The sequence below is a fragment of the Phyllostomus discolor genome, chromosome 5 (genome assembly GCF_004126475.2).
Source record: "Phyllostomus discolor isolate MPI-MPIP mPhyDis1 chromosome 5, mPhyDis1.pri.v3, whole genome shotgun sequence".
Lineage (NCBI taxonomy): Eukaryota > Metazoa > Chordata > Mammalia > Chiroptera > Phyllostomidae > Phyllostomus > Phyllostomus discolor.
Window position 1 is genome coordinate 37,844,272 of NC_040907.2, and position 21,380 is coordinate 37,865,651.

Consider the following 21,380-nt stretch of genomic DNA (forward strand, 5'->3'; position numbering starts at 1 on the left):
AGCTCTGAAACTCCCAGAGCCCTGCTTTCCTCATCTGTCAAATGGGCCAGCGGCCCCCTGACTGGCAGGGTTAGGCTGAGGTCGTGGGAAACCGCGGGAAGTGCTGTTAACCACGAGGTCTGTATGCGCAGAGATGCTCGGACGGCCTGTGGAAAGCTGCAGGTTATCTCACTGTCTGGCACGAACGAGGGAAAGCAGGTGACGCAGAGGCACCTGGGGCCGGGTCCCCATTCCAGGGGCTTGAGTCTGAGGCCCTGCTCACCTCAGCTCCTCGTGCACTAGACTCGAGGGGTAGAGAACGGCCTGGAGAGCCTCCGCCGGCTCTGTGCAGGGGTCGGGTGGGATGAGCAGGGAGGCCTGTTCTGGGACTGGCTGACCTCTCAGGCCTGGGGAGAGGACTTGGGATGGCGAGCCCACCCTCTCCGTGGGGAGATGCAAGGACGCCGATGCCCTGGCAGCACCCACGGGCTAACACGGTGGTTCCCAATGGAGGGAGACATTCCCATCTCCTCCCAGGACTTTGGCAATGTGCGGAGAAATTTTGGGTTGTCACGGTGGGAGATGGGAAATCGTCACCTAGGGGACAGAGGCCAGGGGCGTGCTACACATCCTCTGATGGCAGGACTTCCCTCTCTCTGCAAACAGTCATTCTGCAGGAAATGCCCACGGGCTCCAGGGCAAAGGCGGGGTTTCTGCTTGGGTCCTGCCCTGCATCAGACAAGCGGGAGTGTGCACGCCCTCCACCCCTGCCCCTTGGCCTCCACCCTCAGGCCTACCGTGTCAAGGTGCGTGCGCTGGTGCTTGGCGCGGTCGCTGGAGTTGCTGAAGGCCTTCTGACAGCCTGGGTGCTGGCACAGGTATGGCTTCTCACCCGTGTGGCTCCGCAGGTGGATCTTGAGGTTCTCCAGCCTCGAGAAGGCCTTGCTGCAGCCTTCAAACTGTGGGAGAGGCTGGTGAGGGACGCTCTGCAGCCCCTGCAGGGCCCAGCACCCGGCCTGGACATGGCCTCCAACATCCCCTGCCCTCCCCACCCCCACACCCCATCCAGCCCATGGTCTCTGGGCACCCCGGTTAGCTCCCCATGAAGTACTCAGCACACAGACTCGACCTGGGAAGCCCTGGTAGGTCCAGAAAAAATGCACACCTGGCCTAGAAATGGCCACTAGGGCTGGAGAAGACAGTGGTCTTTCCACCTGTGGATCCAGAAGGATTGCCTCGCAAATGACATCTGGACACAGCGGCTGCCCTGACAGCAGCCCTGCCCAGGACAGAGGGATGGCAGGAGTACCTCGTAGCGCAGACGGCCCTGGATGGGATGGCCTTTGACCTGCCTGTGCCTCGTTTCCTTGCCTATACACATGGGACTGTGTGGCCACCACTCCGGACGGACAGGAGGGCCCCGGGGGTGGGCGCTGACTGCCCGAGGGCCCTGTCCTTCTGGAGCGCAGCATCGATGCTGACTGCTGTCTGAACGATGACCATGTTCGTAAACCTGGCGTCTTTGACTCTTTGGCCATTTAGCTTGTCCAGTGCCCACCATGTACCAGGCCCCATGCTGGGCAGTGGAGACCACACAGACATGTGATGCCTCTGGTCACAAGTGGGGCTGGACAAAGAGCAACAAATACAGTGCCCTCCTCCTGTGGCCCCAGGCTGCCCAGCCCCAGCCTCTCTCCCTAGGACCCTCTAACTTGCAGCCCTCCCTCCCTATTCCCCACACTGCCGCCCAGAGGAAGTGTCTGATGTAGGGACACACCGTGCTGCTCTCAGCTGAAAGCCCTCCAGGCCTGGCATTCGGACCCCCTCCCAAGCCACTCCCTGCCCCTCCCGACTTCCACCTCACACTCTGGGAACAACAGGGGTCCACCAGGCAATTTCAAGCCTTTGTTCATGCAAGTTGCTCAGCAAGGAAAGTCCTCTCTCTCGTAACAATCCCTCCAATCCCCCTCAGCCTTCAAAGTCCAGCTTGAATGCTGCCTGGTGGAGGCAGCCATGCCCGGTCCCCTTGTGGAGCGGGCCACCCCTTCCTGCCTCCCCCCGCCGGCTGGCCGTGCTCCCCGCAGCAGGTACCGAGGGCGAGGAAGGCCCCAACACCGCCCAGCAACTGCTCGCTCCGTCCAGGCCTGGTGCTGGGTGTTTAGCCACAGAACAACCTGTGAAGTGTGTGACCTCAGTGTCCCCACCTCAGAGATGAAGGCTTCCTGTGTGATCACAGGACAGTGACAAGGCAGACAGGACGCAGGCCACATTTGATGCCAAAGCTCGGGTGGCTTTCTCTGCTAGCAGCTGCCTTCCTGGGGCAGGTGGGCAGGGGGAAGTGACCCTTGAGGAGAAAGAGGCCAGAGGAGGCCAGTGCCCTCTTCAGAGCCACCGGCTTCATCCCCCAGGCCAGGGTGGAAGTGCCCACCAGACCAGGACCACGTGCCCCAAGCCTCTGAGACAGTTCAGCAGTGTCCCCATGGGCTAGCGCGCCCACAGGGCTCTTCCCACCCCGTCTGGGCTGACCTGCACTCGGAAGATGTGACTTTTCTCTTTCCTCATCTGAGCACTGGGTTCCTTTCTGCCCCCACTTCCCAACTTTAAAGGTACCTTGTCTGTTAGCACATTCGTGGGTGGAGGCCGGAGGGGACTGTGGACAGATTCAGACCCAGGGGTCCACCTAGCTTCCTTTCTCAGCCCTGAGAGGTCAGCGTCCCCACCCAGGGCAGTTCAGCACATGTGGTCATTTTAGTGGGGGCTGTTCAGCTGGACACATTGGCTGCAGCCCTGGGCTGGGTGAGGCAGGGATGGGGTGAGAGCCCAGACGGGGGTCCCGCTCTCCAGGAGTGCAAAGCCCACGGGGAGGCACAGACACCACAGGACAAAATGCCGAGGCCAAAGTGGAGCTGGAGGGAGATCGGCGGGCTGCGGCAGCACAGAGGGGCACCTCACACAGCTTGGGGACAGTAGGTGTCACAGAGTGGGGGACTGGGCAGGCCTGGGGAGACACACAGCCAGTCACGCCAACACTGATGCGTTTGCTTCATTCAGTCCCTGGCCCAGCTGAGAGCCCTGAGCAATGACCAGGACGCCGAAGATGAACGGAGCAACCAACGCTGAAAGCCAAGGGGAGACAGGCCCGTGGGCCCTGCAGTGCGGGTGGGGCAGGGCCCTGCAGATGCCTCTCTGTGGCTGCGTGTGGGCCGTGAAATGGGCCCTGGTGGGCGAGGGGCCCCCGGGGAGATCAGAGGCCAGAGAGTGGGGCCCCATAGGGCAGGCTGAAGAGCCTGGATGCCACTCTGAGGACAGGAGGACCATAGAAGGACCTTAAGAAGGGAGGGCGCAGGGTCAGATACGCACCTGAGGAAGACACCCGCCCCCACTCTGGCTGCTGGTGACAGCCGGGGCTGGGAGAGGAGAACAGGGGACTGGTGCGCAGAGGCAGGGGCAGCGTCATGGATGCGGGTTGCTGAGCCTGGACCCAAGGCAGAGGTGGCAGACGGGGCGGAAGCCAGGCCAGAAGTCCCAGCCAGATGTGAAGACAGGACCAGAGACCACCGCCAGCCTGGGGTGGGCTCCCTTCGCACCTCGCCCTCGCAGGCCCGGCCACCACTGCAGGCTGAGCTCTGCCGGGGCAGGTCCGAGGCAAGCAGCCCACAGCTGGGTTTTAGAGGGTGTTCTCTCCTTCCTGCTTCCAGATGCTGTGCCTTTTCCGTGCATCAGAACCAGAAGGAGATCCTTTGCGGGGAGTGTACAGGCCACAGGTGGCTCCCCTTGCTCTCCTGCAGTGGCCTTGCGCCAAGTTCACCGCCAAGTGAGGCGGAGGAGCCTGGCTGCAGGGCGGGCTGCCTCTCGGCACCCAGCTGGTCCCTTTGCTCCTCTCCGGCCTGAGGCAGGAGGGTAGACCTCCGAGGCTGAAGGGCAATGGCCCCTCACATGCTGCATGAGTTTCCTGAGTCTGGGGGTACCCACTGGACTCTAAAGGCTGGCATACTATCTCCTCCCCACCAGGGTCTGTAAGCCCGCCTGACCCACCCTGTCTCAGCACCACTGCTCCCAGATGCCTCGGCCCTGCCCCTTCTTCACTTCCAACTCATTGACTATTTAATTTGTACATTTTTCAAAAGTCCTGGGTCTGTAGCTTGGTGTTCACAGTCTTCCAACACGGCCCCAAAGCCTCTCTCATCTGCATACACGCATGTGTCACTCTGTCACCACGGGGGGTGGGGGTGATTGGCTGAGCCTGTCCTGAACTTTCCTGCCCCCAGGCCTTTGCTGGAGCGGTTCCCTCAGCCCAGACAGCCTACCTTCCGTCATTTAGCAGACTTCTACTAACCGTGCCCAAGCCCGCCCCAACCTCCTTGGCCCTCCTGGGTCACACCCTGAGCCTGTGCCTTAGCTTTTCACTGCACACCCACTGCGGTCTCTCCGCATGCCTGCAGGCTCGGGGTTCCTTGAAGGCAGGGCTGGCATCTTTATTCAGGGGGCAAAGGGTGGGTTAGAAACATGGCTGAATGGAGGTAAGAAGGAGGGTTCTGGGGCCCGGTGGTGCGCATGCCCCAGTGAGCTCACTTCCTCCCCCGAATGTTATCAAGTTACTGCACACCTGCGCATGTGCCCTGTGCCCCTGCCATGCCCAGCTCTGTCCCACCCCTCAAAACTTTCCGGAGCTGTGGTGCCATCTGGAGCACAACAAGCATGTTGTCCTGACTTGGGGGGCTGTCTCTGTAGGTGCAACCAGAGGTAGCAGCAGGTGGAGGAGGGGCACTGCCCATCAGGACTGCTCTGGGGTGAGGATGCTGCAGAGGCCCCCAACACAGTGGTACCCCCATCAGGGCTAGGATCCCGGCTGTGCCAGGGACCTGGGGGTGTGTGGGGTCTGCCTACAGCTGCCTGCCAGGGTCTCACAGTCGTCCCACCTGACTACTGCACAGGTGGGCTGACAGAGGCGGAGAGATGAGGGCAGGAATGCTCGGGTTTAGCACCTGTGTGTGTGCACGCACTCTGTGGGCCGGATGCTGTCACTAGCATGATCTCCGTCCTCTCCTATGTGACCAATACTCCCCCCACTGCCAGGAGCTGAGGCTGGAGGACGCACAGCGACCTGCCCAGCAGTTATAGACATGGACTCTGGTGTGGGATGACCTGGGCTTGGGTCCTGGTTGCTCCACTTAGGAACAATCCAAGGTGAGTCCCTCCTACCCTCGGGTTCCTCATATGTAACCCTGGGTGAGTTACACCAAACCCAGACAGTGGCTGTGAGGAATGAATGAGGTAATGCACCTTAAGTCCTCATCTTGACACCAGGTTCCTGCCCATATTGTCACTGTAACTATCATTTAAGGTCACAGAGCAACTAAGTAGTGGGGGCGCATCCTACCTGGGGTGGCACCTCCCAGGCCTGCTGCCCCTCTGCAGAGTAGGAGGGGCGTGTATGTGTGATGTCCCACTGGGCACGATGGGTCCCATGTCCTCCATGTCCTGTTTCCACCTCTTACTCCTTATGCCCTCCCTCTGTCCCCAGGTGGCCCTGGGCTGTCCAAGCTCCACCTCTGGTGAGCAGACTTTTGGAATCCATTTCTAAGCTGTCAGCCTAACCCAGTCAGTCCCACTCAGGACCCTCCCGGGTTCACTGTGCCCCTTGACAGCGGCTCAACCCCCAGCCCGGTGTTCGGGGCCCTCTGTGGTTTGGGTGTGTCCCAGCCCGGGGGAAGGGTCCAAACCTGGAAGGCAGACAGCCCCATGATCTCGAGGAGTCAGTGCCACTCCCCGTGCCTCAGTTTCTTTCTCTGTAAAATGAAGATGATGGTGACCACTCACAGAGTATCGTGAGGGGCAATGCACATGTGGCATGGCACACGACGCACCCTCAGTGTCACCGCTGTGACTGTGGTGGTGGCTGCTCCCGTCTTGCCCTCAGGGAGGACACCAATGTGGGTCAGGCTTCACTGACCCCAGAGTTGAAGAACAGGGGTCCTGGCTGGCATGTTTGCCATTGACCAGTTTGGCCCTAACGCCCATGTCAAGCCCATGGGGCATCCTTTGGGTACCGGGAGCGGCCTCCCATGAGAGTGAGGCAGCCTTTTGGGGTGAGAATGGTTTGAAGGGGCCCTGCCCAACAGCTGTGTGGGGCTGGGTGGGCATCAGGGAGAGGGGCCCCACCACCGCTGTGTTATGGGGGTACAGATGCTGCCAGAAAGGAAATGTGGGTCTTGTTAGAGCAGAAGTGGAGCCAGTAGGCACATCCCTGGCTTTGGGCTTCAGTTTCCCTGAGAGGGTGGAGGATGGGCCCCACAGGCAAAGCTACTATGACCTAAGGGTGTAACGATGCTTCCAAGGGTTTCGGGCCAGGGGGTGGGGCCTTCCTGACATTCTTCTGTCTACCAGCCCCTGAGGTTCTGGGGCAGATTTTGCCCTGGACGGGTATACCTTCCTCCCTGCTGTCAGTGTCCAGTTGTACAACTGTTCAGAGCAGACCTCCTGGGATGCCCTCCCTCCACCCGATCGCAAGGGCTGGGTAACTGTACGTAGGGGCAGGGAGGGGAAACTGCTCCCACTGCGCCAGAGGGCATGAAGCCTGGACTAAGCCACAGTGAGAACTGCCATCTCTTCTAGAAAGAAGTGACTCATCCTTCCATCCCCCCCAACCTTGGCACATACCCTTGTCTCTCCTGTCATGCATCCCTCCATCCTTCCACCGCCCACTTCTTCAAGTCACTCCTTCAGCCTCTCATCTCTCTGCCCGCTGATGCATACCCCCTTGCCTCGCTCGGCTGCCCCTGTGGGTGCCTGGTGGCCTGTTGGGGCCGAGACTTCAGCGCAACGAAGACCACAAAACAAGAGAGAATACAAGTCCTAGAAGGGGCTGATCACCGGGGACCCCAGCTGGGGGAGACCCAGGGGTTGCTAAAACCTTTCTGGAGGAGCTGGGCCTTGAAGCCTAGGTGGAGTTTAGACAAACAAACTCTGGGGTGGAGGGCACAGGGGGACTGGGAGGGGCAGTGCATGTTCTGGAGCTGAGGGTCTGCTGAGCCAGAGTGAAAGGCAGCAGGGAAAGGAGAGGTGGGAGTAGAAATGGGAGTTTTAAGGGCCCTGTCCATTCAAACCCAGGAGTGGTGACTCCAAAAGACTCCCTAGAAACCACCCTGGACAATCACTGATGTGGCCCAGCAAGTGGGGTGACCTAAGACTTTTACCTGGGGGACTCCAGTGCTGGACCCCTCCCAGGTCTCTGCATCCAATCAGCCACCACGCGAGCGAAATGCCACCTTGTGAGCATCGTTCACGTCTGCCCTCTTCTCCTCCCATCCGCCCCACTGCCCTGACCCACCCCCGGAGCACTGCTCCTCCGGGGACTGCATCAGCCGCTGCCCTGCCTCTCACCCTGTCTGCCCCTCCCCTTCCAACTCATTCCCACGTGGAATCTGGTGTCCAGACCTAGGACTTGAGCCTACGGGTGTGTCCAAGCACCTCTCTGGCTGGTGTGACCTGACCCCTCCAACTCCCACGCTGCTGTGTTTCAGCATCAGAGGGGTCTGGATGCAAATCTGGCCTCCATACTTCCCAGCTGGATGACCTTGGACAAGTTCATCTCCCTTGTCAGGGCCCAGATTCCTCCTCTGGAATGGGCACGCATGGGCACAGGTGTGTGGGGGGTACTCTCTGTGGCCCAGGGCCCAATGCCATGTGTGTCCACCCACAGAATCACCTGGGCACCTCTTATTCAGGCAAATTGGAACCCCCCTGGCTGCAATAACCAAACACACAACAGACTGATCTGGCCAGAAGCCAAGGCTCACACACCACGGGTAACAGAGAGGGTGGCTACTGTGGGTAGGAGGCACACAGAGGTGGGGACAGAAACAAAAGGGACCTCTAACAGTCTAGAAAAAATGTAAGAATGGGTGTCTGGTTTTAAAATTTACCTTACAATGCATAAACACTAAAATACATCCTAAGATGAAACTGGGGTGAATTCAGAGCAGTGCAAGTGACTAGGCGAGACCCTCTCGGGACCAGTCGGTGTGGGGGGTGTGGGGGGCTGTGTGTGACACATGTAGCACATCCACACGCCCCACTGACAAGGCTCTTTCCCAGCCACATTCTGCAGTTGAGGAAGCCGAGGCTCAGAAAGGTGGTATTACTGGCCGCAGGTCACCCAGCCAGCAAGTGGCAGAGCTGGGGTCTGGTGGCAGGTCTGACTGATGTGCAAGGTTATCTGTGTGTGTCCTTGGCCGTGCTGGCCACTGCCTGGGGGCCCCTACGTAAAGCACCAGGAACAGGGCTGCACTCAGGAGCTCTGGCTGGCCCGTCCGATGCAGAGCCAGTGCAGGAAGGCAGGACGCCTCCTTCTGCCAGGCCCCACTGAGAGCAGCGATGCCACAGCCCGAACGGAAATTCAAGGCAGCATGGCGGAGAAGAAAGAGCCCCGCTAACGCACAGAGCGGAGAGGCTTGAAAGGCCCAGTTCCCACATGTGGGGCGTGTTACCAAAGAAGATTAAAATAACGGGGGGAAAATACCCTGGGAACCGTGAAGCCCCAGACCATCTGGAGTTTTATAGTAACAGGCAGGGGGAAATCAGAACCTAATTGAAAAAAGTCCACTGCAATCCATTACTGCTGCCTGCAGCCCACAGAACCAAGGGCAGGAGATAAAAGACAGGCGAGCCATCCAGCCATCCGGAGCTGGGGAGCAGGCACCTCTTTCCCTCTAGGCCACGCCCGAGGACCCTTCAAGCTCTGGCTGGGGGAGGCGGGGGCACTGGGTCAGAGGTCAGGCTCTGCAGGGCTGGGCTTACCTCCTCAGCAAGAGGCGCTCTCTGAGCCTCTCCCTTGAGGCCAGAAGGGCTGAGCAAGATCAAGCAGGAAAGCCCTCGCTCGGTGACAGCTGGTACGAGGCATGATTGCGCTCGGCCTCCGGCCCCAGAGAAGGACGAGGGCCCTGTTTCCCGGTGAGGTGTGGGACACGGTGCTGTGCGAACTGGAGGTCACGGAGTCACACTGAGGTTTGTGCTGCGGCCCTCCACAGCCACAAACTCGGGCAGGGCACCTCCCATCTCTGTCCTCATTTTCCCGCCCTCTAAAATGGGGGCCACCACAAGCAGCTGCTAGAAGTAAGTAAAAGAACATGCCCAGTGCAGAAACTGGCACCCAGTGGGCGCCTAATGAATGTCAAGTTTCTTCCCTGCGGCGGACATGGCCCCCAGAGTAGGATGGCCCCAGCTTCTCATGCTCTGGCTATGGATCTTGACACAAAGGGCAAGGAGAGGGGGCTCCGGGGAGCAGGGCACGGGCGGGGGCAGGGGAGGAAATGCCTCCAGTTTTGGCATTTGCCAGTGACTTGCTTCTAAACAAACACATTTCTGGTTTAAGGGTAAAATATATTGGGTTACAACAGTCTGGCAGGCCATTCGGGGATCAGCTTCTCATTTTGTACAAACTTTTAACTTACTTTGCAACAATGATCTGGATGGGAGAACTTTGTGGTGCCAGATCCTTCTCCAAGATGTCAAAAACTTCTATGTTTGGCCAGCTCGAAAGGCCAGCCAGCCGGGAGCTGAGGTCCGTTCCTCACCCCACACCCTGGGAGGGTGACTCTGGCCCTGAGGTTATTGTCCAGTGGGCCCCTCCATGGGGTTTCAGTGATGGGCTCCTCAGAGCCTTGTGCTTCTCCAGTCCCTGGAGGGAGGTCGAGGCAGGAAGGGGAGGAACAAATGCAGAGGTAGTCCTGGGAGGCAGGCTGGAGGGCGCCGACCTAGACTCTGCTCGGTGAGGTCCTTAAGGGTCTGGCCTAGTTTCAGGTGCACGGTGCCACCTGAATAAGTGAATGATGGGAGGTGTGCTGGAGGGAGAAGGGCCTGTAACAGCAGCATTACATTTACTGTGCACTCGAGACTGGGCCAGACTCTCCCTAACTCAATCTCCTCCGTCCCATTGGGCCAGCACGGCAACCCCCTTGGTTAGAGGCAGAATCGGAGGCCCGTGGAGTTTATGTGAGAGCCCCAGAGCTCAGGGGGGTTGGAGCCTGGGTTTGCCTCTAGCGTCCAAGCTCTATGCCCTGGGCCACACCAGTGTCTGCAGCAGCCGTGACCGAGGGGGTGCCGTGAGATGCAAGGCCGATGTGGGAAGCTCTTTGCCTCTGCTTAACTCTAGGCCTTCGTGCCATCTAGAGAAGCTGGAGGCTGAGGGGAAGGGTGGGGACACACAAGAGGCAAAGGGAGAAGGGGGTAGAGGCAAGGTCACACACGTGCCTCCCTCCCAGAGCTGGTCAGGTTGCGCCTGCCCCTGGAAGAGGTTCCCAAGAGTGGTGGGGCGGGGCTGCACACCCCTTGTCCCTTCCTCACCAGGACTACACTAAGGATTCTGGGCTAGTCCTGTCCGGGCAAGAAGCAGATTCCTGTTCCCAGTCAGCAAGGCCCAAGATGGCCAGGCTGCCGTGCCAGGGGTGTGGATGCCCCCCACCCAAAGTAGGAGGTGCAAGTGGGGGCCGAGTCTGCTCACCAAGCAGCCAGGTGGACTTCAGGGGAGCTCCCAGGCTGAGCGGTGGCTAGACATCGTTTGCCATGTGCGGAGAAGCTCAGCTCGCAGCCAGGGCCCAGCAGGAAGCAGACTGCACAGGATGGCTGATGCAGACGCACACCACGCCACCAGCCGCAGACCCGGAAACGCAGACACACACAGTCTGACACCTCCCCTCCCAGCCCAGCCACACGTCAAAGACATGGTCCCAGGACCCCAGCATGCAGCACCGATACACGCGCACACACACACACACACACACGACTCTGCCACAGAGACACACAGGCTAGCACACACGTGCTCAAGCACATACCCAAGGACACTGGAGCTCAGGCCACACCATAGGCACAAACACACAAACTCCCCGACCCTGGACACACCAACACACAGCCGGAGGTGCCACACAGCACAGCGCATGCCAGAAACTGGATAAAGGCTTGGTACAATGACAGCCTCATGGTGGCGTGGGTGCACACCAGAGAAGACATTCCCCTGGAGGTGACATCCAGAAAAGGCTCCAGGAGGTCGGCGGATAAAGACATGTCCTCACACCAATATCTCAACACCCAGTACAGCCAGGCCTGTGGCACGTTCCCACATGCCTCTCCACAGCTCCAGGAGGCCTTAGGGGGAGGCTCTGAGGCTGCAGACCTGAGGGCTGGGCCCATGTACCTCCCGACTTTCCTGGGCTGGCTTGGCTTTAGGGAGCGCACACATGGCCTGAGACAACACCAAGACAGGGCTGCAGGCCACCCTTTGGCCCCAGTGACCTCTAGCCTAACATCTACTCCCCTGCCGCCGCCATGCTCCTGCCACAGGCCACACCTTCCCACCTCCAGGCCTTTGCCCAGACTGTGTCCTCTGCTTACAAAGCCCCTCAGTTCACCTGTCCAGTCCTCCCTTTCTGTCCAGGCTTGGCTGAGGCCTCAGCAGCCCCCACCTTCCCCACAGTAGACCTCCTGGTTCTGCCTGAACCGCACCCTGGTGCCGAGGCCAGACTGCCCATCTCTCACTGCTCGTCCTCTGTGCAGACCCTGCCCATGCCCTGGGGCCTTGCCTGGTGCCTGGCCTGGCCTCTGGGAGCTCACCCCTGGGAGGGAAGGTAGGCACGGGCGGCAGAGCCACATGGCAGCTACTCCACCTCTGTAGCTACTCCATTTCCACAGCCAACTGAGAAGAACCACTGAGTCTTATTTGATGATGCCTCTGTAGATGGTGCAACATCCGACCCCAAGAGCTGAGGGTGAGGTGGTGAGCACTGTTTCAGGAGGCGGGGAAGAGGGACCCTGAGAAACAAAAGGGTCCTCTGAGCCTCCATCCTCCACCCTCCCCCAAATAAGAGCCCCCGACCCATAGCCTGGGCAGGGCGTCTCCCCACACTGGCACAGCCCGGGCTTAGGTCCAGCTCCTCCTCTTCCTGGCTCCTGCGAACCTCTGTGTTCTCACTGCAAAATGGGGTGACACACCTGGTTTCAGACACCTATTATGGACATCAGGGTGTGGCCTTGGTCCTAGGCCCAGGAGAGTTAGTCCCCTTTTCAGCTCTTCTCCTGAATTCCCAGAAGAAACAGCAGGGGACAGGTCCACAATGCGCCAAACATCAGGGTTGGAAGGCCTGATTCCGGCCCTGGCTTGGTCACAGGCTGCTGTGTGACCTCAACCTGTCACCTGCCTTTCCTGGGCTTAACTGTCCCAGGGTCACCTGCTCAAAATGGGGCGGGGCGGGGCAGTGCGGTGAATGTGCAGCAGGGTCAAACATGTGGCAGTGCATTAATGCCCAGCGCTGCATGACCTGCAGCGTCCTGGGGCTTCCAGAGGAGGAAGCAGATCCAAGACATTCCCCCCCACCACCTGAAAGAAAAGCTCACATTGGACCACTGGGAATCATTACAGATGCACAACATGCAAAGCTTCCGTCTAGGGTCACGAGTGGGAGGCAGCACCCTTCCCAGTGTACACCTGGGGCTCAGGTCCCACCAGAACGTCCCAGGAGGCTCTGCGCCCCCACCTGGCAAGGGGGCAGTGTTCAGAACCAGGCCTGTAAGGGGCAGGGCCAGACCACCAGTGTGGGCAGCAGGGAACTGTGGAGGTCATGGTGGGGTCACAGAGGCCTATGCTCAGTGCCAGGAGGCACGCTATGGGTTGGGGGGAGAGGTGAATTCCTAGGTGCTCGGGTGCAGAGCCAGGTGACTACCTGTTCATCGGGGCAGCTTGGAGGGGGTAAGGTGGTTTCTAAGCCACCTTCACGGACATCCAACGGGTCTCAATCGGGCTGGACCTACCACCCGGGGCGCAGTGGGACAAACGGGCCGGAGTGACCTGCTTCAGCACTGCCACCACTCCCTGCCCACCGAGGACTGACTGAGGGGCCCCAGGGTGGGCTGCCACCGGGCCAGTGACCGCATTCACGGCAGGTGCCTGGTAACGGTGGATGGCGGGAATGGTGACAGCCCAGCTTTCACACTTGACCTAGTGAAGGAAGGTCAACTGCAATTAGGAAGGTCAGCCAATTACACAAACAGAAAGACCAAATGAAATCCAACCCATGGAGAGGATGAGAAGCTGGGAAGAGACAGAGGCAAACCTCGCCGGAGGCAAGTGTGCCAGTCTACGGAACACCCCTCTTCCCGGTCCCACCAGCATCACAGCCACTCCGAGAGAGGCAGGACTGGGTCCCAGAGGCTCACTCTGGGGCTTCTCAGCAGCTGGAACCTGCTGCCAATGTCCCTCTGCCCCCAACTGCCCCACTGTGCAAATGGCAAGTGGGCACCTGGCCGATGGAGCCACGGAGGAGACCCCTGGGCCAGGTGTGCTGGGAAAGCCCCTTTCCCACTGGGCCTCAGTCCCCACCTGCCCGGTGGGTGTGTGCAGAACAGCACTGCGCCTCTGCCCAGGTGCTGGAGGGAAGGGATAACTCAGCAGAAAGCAGAGCAGATAGGAGTGACTGAGTTCCTAGCTTTCGGGTTTCAAAATCCCATGTCCAAGGCCAAATGGAAAGAACTTTGGAGACAGGAATGAGTCATGCAGAGTTAATATTTCAACAATTTTTCTGCCATAAACCCATCTGAGAATGCCCAACACTGGGCCTGGCACAGAGCAGACTTTTGTGAATATCTGTTAGTGAGTGAAAGAACCAAGCAACAAACAAATACGCTTGAGGGAAGTATGGGGCAGGGCGGGGAGCCCCTCAGATCAGTGGAGGCCAGGAGAGGACTTGTGGGGAGGAGAGGCCAAGCTTCCCGGGCTCCTGCCCCTGGAATGATGCTCCAGGTACGGCAGGGACACCAAGGGGAAGGAAGACACATGTAGATGGCAGGGGTCTCTAAAAATGGGAGACTGAGCTCTGCCCTTTCACCCCAGGGCCTCAAAGCAGGGCTCCTCCCAGGTAGGGCCCAGGCCCCTTGCAGGTGGGGCTCTGGATGTCTTGGGAGGCCCCGTGGTCAGTGCGATGGGGGAGATAGTGAGTCCCTCCTGCCCCAAGGCGGCCGTTCAGATGGACAGAAGACAGTGAACTCTGGGAACCCTGGGTGCAGGGTAAGCCTCCCACACCCCTGAACTTAGATATAACTCAGAGAGAAGACAGACACTGGTCTGAGACCTGCCTGTGGTTTGCTGCCTAGCATCTGGGTGCTCAGAATAGGAAGGGGGTCAAGGAAAACGCTCTAGTCTCATTTCATTTCTCTCCCATTCGAGTCTGTGGATGTCAGGCTCAGACATGACGTAAGTAAAGAGACACCACTGTCTGTCCCCTCATGGGGACATGGAAAAAGGAGAAGGGAGGAAAGTTGCCACTGAAAGCTCTGCATTGGCCTGTGCAGCCCCCACCTGTGCACGGCCTCACCGACTCTCGGGGCGCCCGGGACACAGGTGCTATATCACCCTCTTTCACACGGAGGAAACAGAGGCTCCCATGGAGCTTGGGCTCAGGGCCCCAAGGAGTAAGGGCAGCATCTGGACCAAAAGCAGGGCTCGCTGACGCCAAAGCCCTTGCCCCTGTTCTTACATCACAGTCAACAAAACGCAGAGTGGTCCACAGATTTAGGGAACATTAGGCCGTGGGAAAGAAATGACTAGCATGAAAGAATTAAATGGTTCACTTCACCAGAAAGTAACAACACTGGCTACAACCACCACTACACCGTTTTGGTTTTTTTTTCAGATTCCCTATGAGTGTATTTCCCTGTGAGTGAGCGAATTTAAGACCTAAATTCTCCAGCTGTTCAGCTCAACACAGGTTAGAGAACTCTGGAAGGGTCTGTGGGAGGTGTCCCAGCCCTCACCGGTGCCCAGGATTCCCCAGGGTCTGCAGGGAGGCTGTGCCTTCTGCTGGGACAGACAGGCCCTCCCTCTGGCCTGTGTGGGAGCTTTCCGTCCCTTGGGCAACGCAGAAATACCCTGAGGTCGCCACACAAGAGAAAACCCATGTAAAATGAAAACTATATATAACTGGAAGATAAAGCGGGAAAGGGTCCTCAGGGGAAAGCAGGCTGCAAGGCGCTTCTCTGAGAACCATGAAGGCGGCAGAGGGGCGCTCTGGGGGGCGGGCCTGGCCACACGGCACTGCAGCTCAGAGGGACACCTGGAACCCATCAGGGTATGTCACGAATAATGTGAAATTAGAACATTTAGCTTTGGCTTCTAAAAGTAAGGAGGACAAAAAGAGAAGGATGCTATTGTGCTGAGCCACTCAACTATGACTTGGGCACCAATAATTTATAGAGAAGAAACCGCCGCTTTGCTCTGGTCCAGCCAGGGCCCTTGGTTGCCAGCGGAGGCTGACTGCCGAGAATGAGTCCACAGCTCCGTCTGGGGGGAAGCAAGTTGGGGACCTGAGTGGGGCTGGGGCCCAGGTCCCTGGGCCTTCTGCTGGCTCACGGCCCATGGCAGTGCCAGTTATATGCCCATCTTGCCCCTCGCCTTGCTGACCTCCCTGTTTCCACCCTGGCCATTGCCCCCAAATCATCTACCCTGTAGCTAAAGAGATTTCCTAAGTTACAAATCTGTCCTTGTCACTGCTCAGAACCCATTGATGGCTCCCTATTGCCCTCAGCATACAACCCCAGGCCCCCAGCCTGGTGCTCCTGGCCTCCCACTACCTGAATCTGTGGACCTTCCAGCTGTGGCTGGCTCCCCAAGTTCCCTTTTTCCTCTAGACTTCTCCGGCTCTCAGAACTTCCTGTACTTCGTGTGCTTTGCATAGGCTGTTCCCTCAGCCTGGAGTTCCCTCAGGTGTCAGGGCTCAGCTCCAATAGCGACTCCTCTGCAGGGGCTCTGGGCGTTGGGGCAGATTCGGGGCTAGACTCCTCTCCGGGTCTATTCTGGTCTTGAGGCAAAAGCAGGGTGGTTGGATCAGGCTGCACAGGGACCTGAGACTCACACAATGTCAGAAGTGGCTGGCTTTTAGAGACCCTCGTGTTATATAGGTGGGGACATTGAGGCAGCCCAGGAGGGCAGGGCTAATTAAGGTTTCTCCTATGCCCCCAACTTTGGCTCCCTTCATAGGGCAGGCTCTTTCTGCTCTTGCATCCGGCATACGGAGTGCTCCAGAGTCACCCAGGCCTGAATTCAAACCCCAGCTCCCTCCAACCCTGGGACTGGGACTGATGCTCGCTCCTGTGCTATGTGATGTGAACAAAGGAGTTCCCTCTGAACTCAGCCTCTGTGGCAATATATGGGGACAATATGGTGGCCTCCACAGGGGATCTGAAAATCAAAACAGATGTGGATGGTGACCAACCTTCAAAAACGTCCGGGGGTGAAGCCCGTGGTAATGACCGCCGTGTACCTGTGAAGGGAACCTGAGGCCCACCCCACTGGATGCACTGCAGGACACAGCTGACTCCTCACAGGGCAGTAGGACTGAGGAGCTCCACATGTGGTGGCCAGTGATGACTGAGGAGTCTCAGGAGACGGAGTGGCTGGTTTAATTAACTACTGGTGACAGATGAGCCGCCTCTTAGGGCAGAGGGCATATAGGCAAGTCTGAGCCACAAGTGTGGATGGGGAGGGCAAGGCTGCATTTTAGTTTTACTTCCCAGCAGCAGCCACCAGCACAGAGTGCCAGGAAGGAGCAACTGCTCCTTTAATGTCCATCTCTACAGCCTCAGCCAAATGTCTGGGGTCTCATCTCTGAACCAGCTGGATGGGGTGTGGGCTTCGGATCAGGCAGACCTGGGTTCCAGTCCCAGCTCTGCTGATTACTGGCTGTGTCCCTATGCATGTTACATAGCCTTTCTGGTCCAATGTTGTCTTCTGGAAAACAGAGCTAACGCTCCTTCCTTGTAGGTTTATTAGAAGGGCCAAATGAGTTAAGAGATGGCAGGGCCCACCACCTCTGGGGTTGGGACAGGGCTTCACCCAGGAATACAACATGCTGGTGATGCGTGTCATACTCATGCAGCTGACACCCCTGTGCCTCTGCTCCCCTCACTCTATACCTCGGGTGCCCTTCTCCCACTACATTACCTGGCAAAATCCTGCTCATCCTCCAAGTTTTAGCTCATATACCACCTCTTCCAGGGAGGCTTCCTTGATTTCCCTACTGTTAGAGCTAGGCTCCTCAGGGATCTCACAGCCCTATCCTTCCCTCATCACAGCCCATAGGACTTAGGATTCTAAGTGTCGGCATCTATGTCCTTTTCTCCCACCTGCTAGGGGTGTGAGTCAGACACAGGATGGTACAGGTCCTGTAGCCTGGCCTCTCACTCCAGGGCCCAGCAGTGAACTGGAGACTCTGTAGGGACTCAGGGCACATTTGCTGACGAGCAATCTGCTCAGTCAGGGTTAGCCACCTTGTCCCATTTCTCCCTTGGGTAGGAGAAAGGCTCTTCTAAAATCAAAGGTCTGAACTGGAAGAGGTGTTTAAGGAAGTCTGCCCACTCTACAGATGGGGAGACGGGGGCTGGGGAAGGAGAAGAGACTGGCACAAGGCTGCCCATTAAGTCACTGGGGACGCCAAGACAGGGAGCCAGGTCTCCAGACACCCCCACCCAGTGCTCCCTGACCTGTGACCTTGGGGGCTCACTCTCTTCCTCGAGTCCAGGGAAAGGGCAGTAGAGCCACCTCCTCTTATATCCTCACAAAAGTAGCTCTTGACTCCTGGGTCCTGAGCTTTTCAATTTTTCACCGCCCGTTACTGCCTCTACTGAACGGAAGATATTACTTATCTCTTTGTGGTCCTATTTCTCAGGCCTTGACCCAGGCAAAATCCCCCTAATACACCTGACCTCCTGGAACCTCACCAATAGCCACGGCCCTCTGGTGGGCCCCGCAGGCCCACTCAAGCCTGGAAGCACAGGGCCCTGCTTTAAAATGCATGTGTGCACTACAAGCATCGCAGTGGGTTTTCATCATCTTTGGAACGACTGCAGTTTCTGGAACACAGACTTGGTGAACCGGGCTCAGACCAGGTCTGACAAATTCTGTTTCCCTGCCTCTCCCTCCGTGCCGAGCCAAACCTGGGCTGCCAGGGGCTGCCAGGGCGGGACGACGATCGTTTCTCATTAGAACTATGCTTCATAAAGTCTACTTCTATTTTACTCAAGGAGCCAGAAGCAGCCTAAGAGGTCCAACTTGAGGCTCTCCTTGTGAGGGGGCAGTAGGAAGGACTTTTGTTTTCTTATAAATCTATGCTTATTGTGTTTTCCATGTTTACTGCAATAAACATATACAACTTCTACAAATATTTATATTTTCAAAGACTCAAGAACAGGCTCTTCCTGCTTTTCTGACTCCTCCCTGCTGGCCTGCCTCTCTCTGCTTCTTTGCATGGGGGAGGTTTCTGCTGAACATGGACTGACTCTGTGCCCTCCAGATGCCACACTCTAACTGGACCCTGGGCCTGCGCGCTTTACCCTCTCAACAACTCCACATTCTAAAGACAGCTCTTGCCCAGGGCCACCTCGGGGTCCTGGCCTACTAGGACCTGAGTGCAAGTCTGTCTGATTCCAATGTACTTCCTCTTTTATCCTAAACCTCCCTGGGCCTCAGTTTCTGCATCTGTAAAGAAGAGAGGACTAAAGATGATTCCATAGGTCCCTTCTGGCTCTGGCATGGCACACCTAGTGTGACTGGCTCCTTTCACTCAGCATAATGATTTCAGAATTCATCCATGTTGTAGCATGTATCCATACTTCATTCTTTTTTATGGCTGAGTAATATTCCATTGTATGGATATGACACATTTTATTTATCCACTCCTCAGTTTATAGGCATTTAGTTTGTTTTTACTTTTTGTCGATTATAAATAATGCTGCAATAAACATTCATGCACAAAATTTTGCATAGACATGTTTTCATTTGTTTTGAATATATACCTAGGAGCAGAATTGCTAAATCATATGATATGTCTATATTTAATTGTTTTCAGATCTGCCAGACTATTTTCCAAAGCACCTATACCATTTTACATTCCTATCATCAGTGTACGAGGGTTCAAATTTTCCCATGTCCTTGCCAACACTTACAACCCATCTTTGTGATTATACAACAGCTGTCCTAGTGGGCATGGGGTACTATTTCACTATGGTTCTGATTTGCATTTCCCTGATAGCTAATGATGTTGAACATCTTTTTATGTGCTTTTGGCCATGATTTTTCACTGGAGAAATGCCTAGTCAAGTCCTTTGCCCTTTTTAAAAATTGGGCTATTTTCCTTTTATTATTAAAATGTAAGAGTTCTTAACATTTTCTGGGTACAAGTCTGTTATCAGAAATGTGATTATAAAAGTAAATTCATTTTTGAGCTTAAAAATGACAACAGCTAAAACTTACTGAGAGCTTGCTACATGCTGGGCCCTGTGTCAAGTGCTTTACGTGTACTGAATGTTTTAATGCCCACGACAGCTCTGCAAGATAGTGATCCTTATTGCAGTAGTTGTTACTGTTTTCACCACCCCCACATTACAGACAACTACATGGAGCCACGGAGCAGTACCCTGCTCGGGTCACCCATCCAGGAGAGGGTGAAGTGGATGCCCTGGGAATGTGTTGCCTTCTGGGACTGATATGGGGCAGAGCAGCAAGAGACCCCACAAAGGGGAGCCAGGGCCCCCAGGTTGAGCCCATCCACACACGGTTTTCTGTCTCCTTTGCCACCCTCTGGGAATCTGGGCTCTATGTATTCAGGAAAGATTTGGCTCCCGTACAGCTATAGATGCTCAATTGGGTGAAAAGGGAATTTTCTCCCAGGAGATTCCGGACTCTGGCTCAGGAACTGGCCCACTGCCAATCATGGAGGATGAGGTTTTCAGCCGCCAGTCCCAGAGGGAGCCCCACCCATTAACACATTAGCAAGCGAGTATTCTTGACCTTTCTCTGCAGTCAGCCTGGGCCAGAAGGAGGCAGAAGGCCGTGCTGGGGGAATGCCAGGCCCAGAGGGGAGAAGGCCTTGCCACGAGGATTTGAGGGGTCGGTGTGACTGTACTAGAGCAAACGGGCTCACACAGAGCCAGCTTCAAATCACCATTTGACATCTCAGTTCCGGGCCACCATCCAGGCTGACGATCAGGGAAGCTTTGTGCAAGAAGATGTCTAATGAAATATTTTTGTTGTGAACAAGCAATAGCAGAAGTTCAGAACAACCTAAATAACCGAGAGTGGAGCACAGCTGAGTGCGCTGTGCCCCAGTCTGCGTGATGGACTACGATACTGCTCTGAAAAACGATGGTTCCAATGCCAGGAAGTTTCTTAGACATACCACTCAATTTATCAATGCTAAGTGTTTTCAGTAATTCTCTCGACAACCCCATTGGAACCTGAAGCACAGAGAAGTGAACGCCTCACCCAAGACGAGGATGGGCCAGGATTCAGACCCTTCTCACTCTAAAGTCCTGGCAATGACTTTGAAGTCACCCCTGGCTGAGCGCTTACTATGCACCGGAGACCATGCTCGGCCCTGTCACACGGGGCAGGAACTGGCCCAAAGAAAACTTTCCTCCCTGGTGGTTTAGAATTGTCTGCTCTTTTTGGTTTTGCAAAATGTCTAGTACGTGTCCCCTTTATACAAAGAAATTCAAAACACCCGCCACTCGGGGTGACAGTGAAGCCTGGGGACACTAGGAGGCAGCCCTTTGGGAACTTTGGGGTCCCCCTGCACTGGGCACCCCGTGAACAGGACAGAAGCCTCTCTCGGATGGTAGGAGACACCCAGGCCAAGGAGGAGGAGTCCCTTCCCTGAGGCCCATGCCTCAGGCTGCTTCTTCCTCCTGCTCCAGCATTCTCATCTGTCAAATGGGGTAATGGTCCCTGCCCTCTGGCCTCCCCCAGTGCTGGGAGAATGCCCGGTCAAAGGGTCACTCTACTACAGGCAGCTCAGAGCCTGGGGGACCGATGAAGCCTCAGAGGCCGCCTTTTCCAGGGGCCCTATGATACTTCACGGAGCCCCACAGGCGAGACTGCCCGCACCTCGGCCTCTTCCATCTGTGAGCTCTGCAGCCTGGCCTGTCCCCGCTCTTCCTCCCTTGGCCCACAGAATCAGGTCCCGCTCCCTGGCCCGACACCCAGTCACTCGTCATGGCCCAAGCCCACTTTCTTCTGATCACCCTCACCCTGCCCTCCGCCCTCTGCATCTCGGCTTTCCCAGGGTCTCCTGCCTCCTAGCTCCTCTGCCTGGAATGTCCTTCAACGCCAGTCCTCTCTTCACCCCTCCAGGCCCGGCTTACTCTCATTCCTCCCCGGAACATTCCCGGATGGCCCCCTGACTCGAGGAGAATGTGGTGGGGGCTACAGGCTCTGGGGTTCAAATCATAGCGGGGGTCGCCCCAAAGACTCATCTCTCCCGGCCAGCGTGAGCTCTGCTCTAGCACGCCTACACCCAGCACACACATCTACATCCAACATCCCACCCACACCTAAACACATACACACAAACCCAATGCCAACA

At 56.9% G+C, this 21,380-nt stretch overlaps 1 protein-coding gene across 2 annotated transcripts in view; it reads right to left on the reverse strand.

The window, feature by feature from the left end:
- The window catches only part of GLIS1 (GLIS family zinc finger 1), a 208,813-nt gene that overhangs the window by 20,858 nt on the left and 166,575 nt on the right, over positions 1–21,380 (reverse strand). For both annotated transcript variants that reach the window (XM_036026122.1, XM_028513096.2), the window contains exon 5: positions 777–938. In XM_036026122.1, the coding sequence (XP_035882015.1) occupies positions 777–938 (162 nt within the window). The remainder of the gene's footprint in view (positions 1–776; positions 939–21,380) is intronic.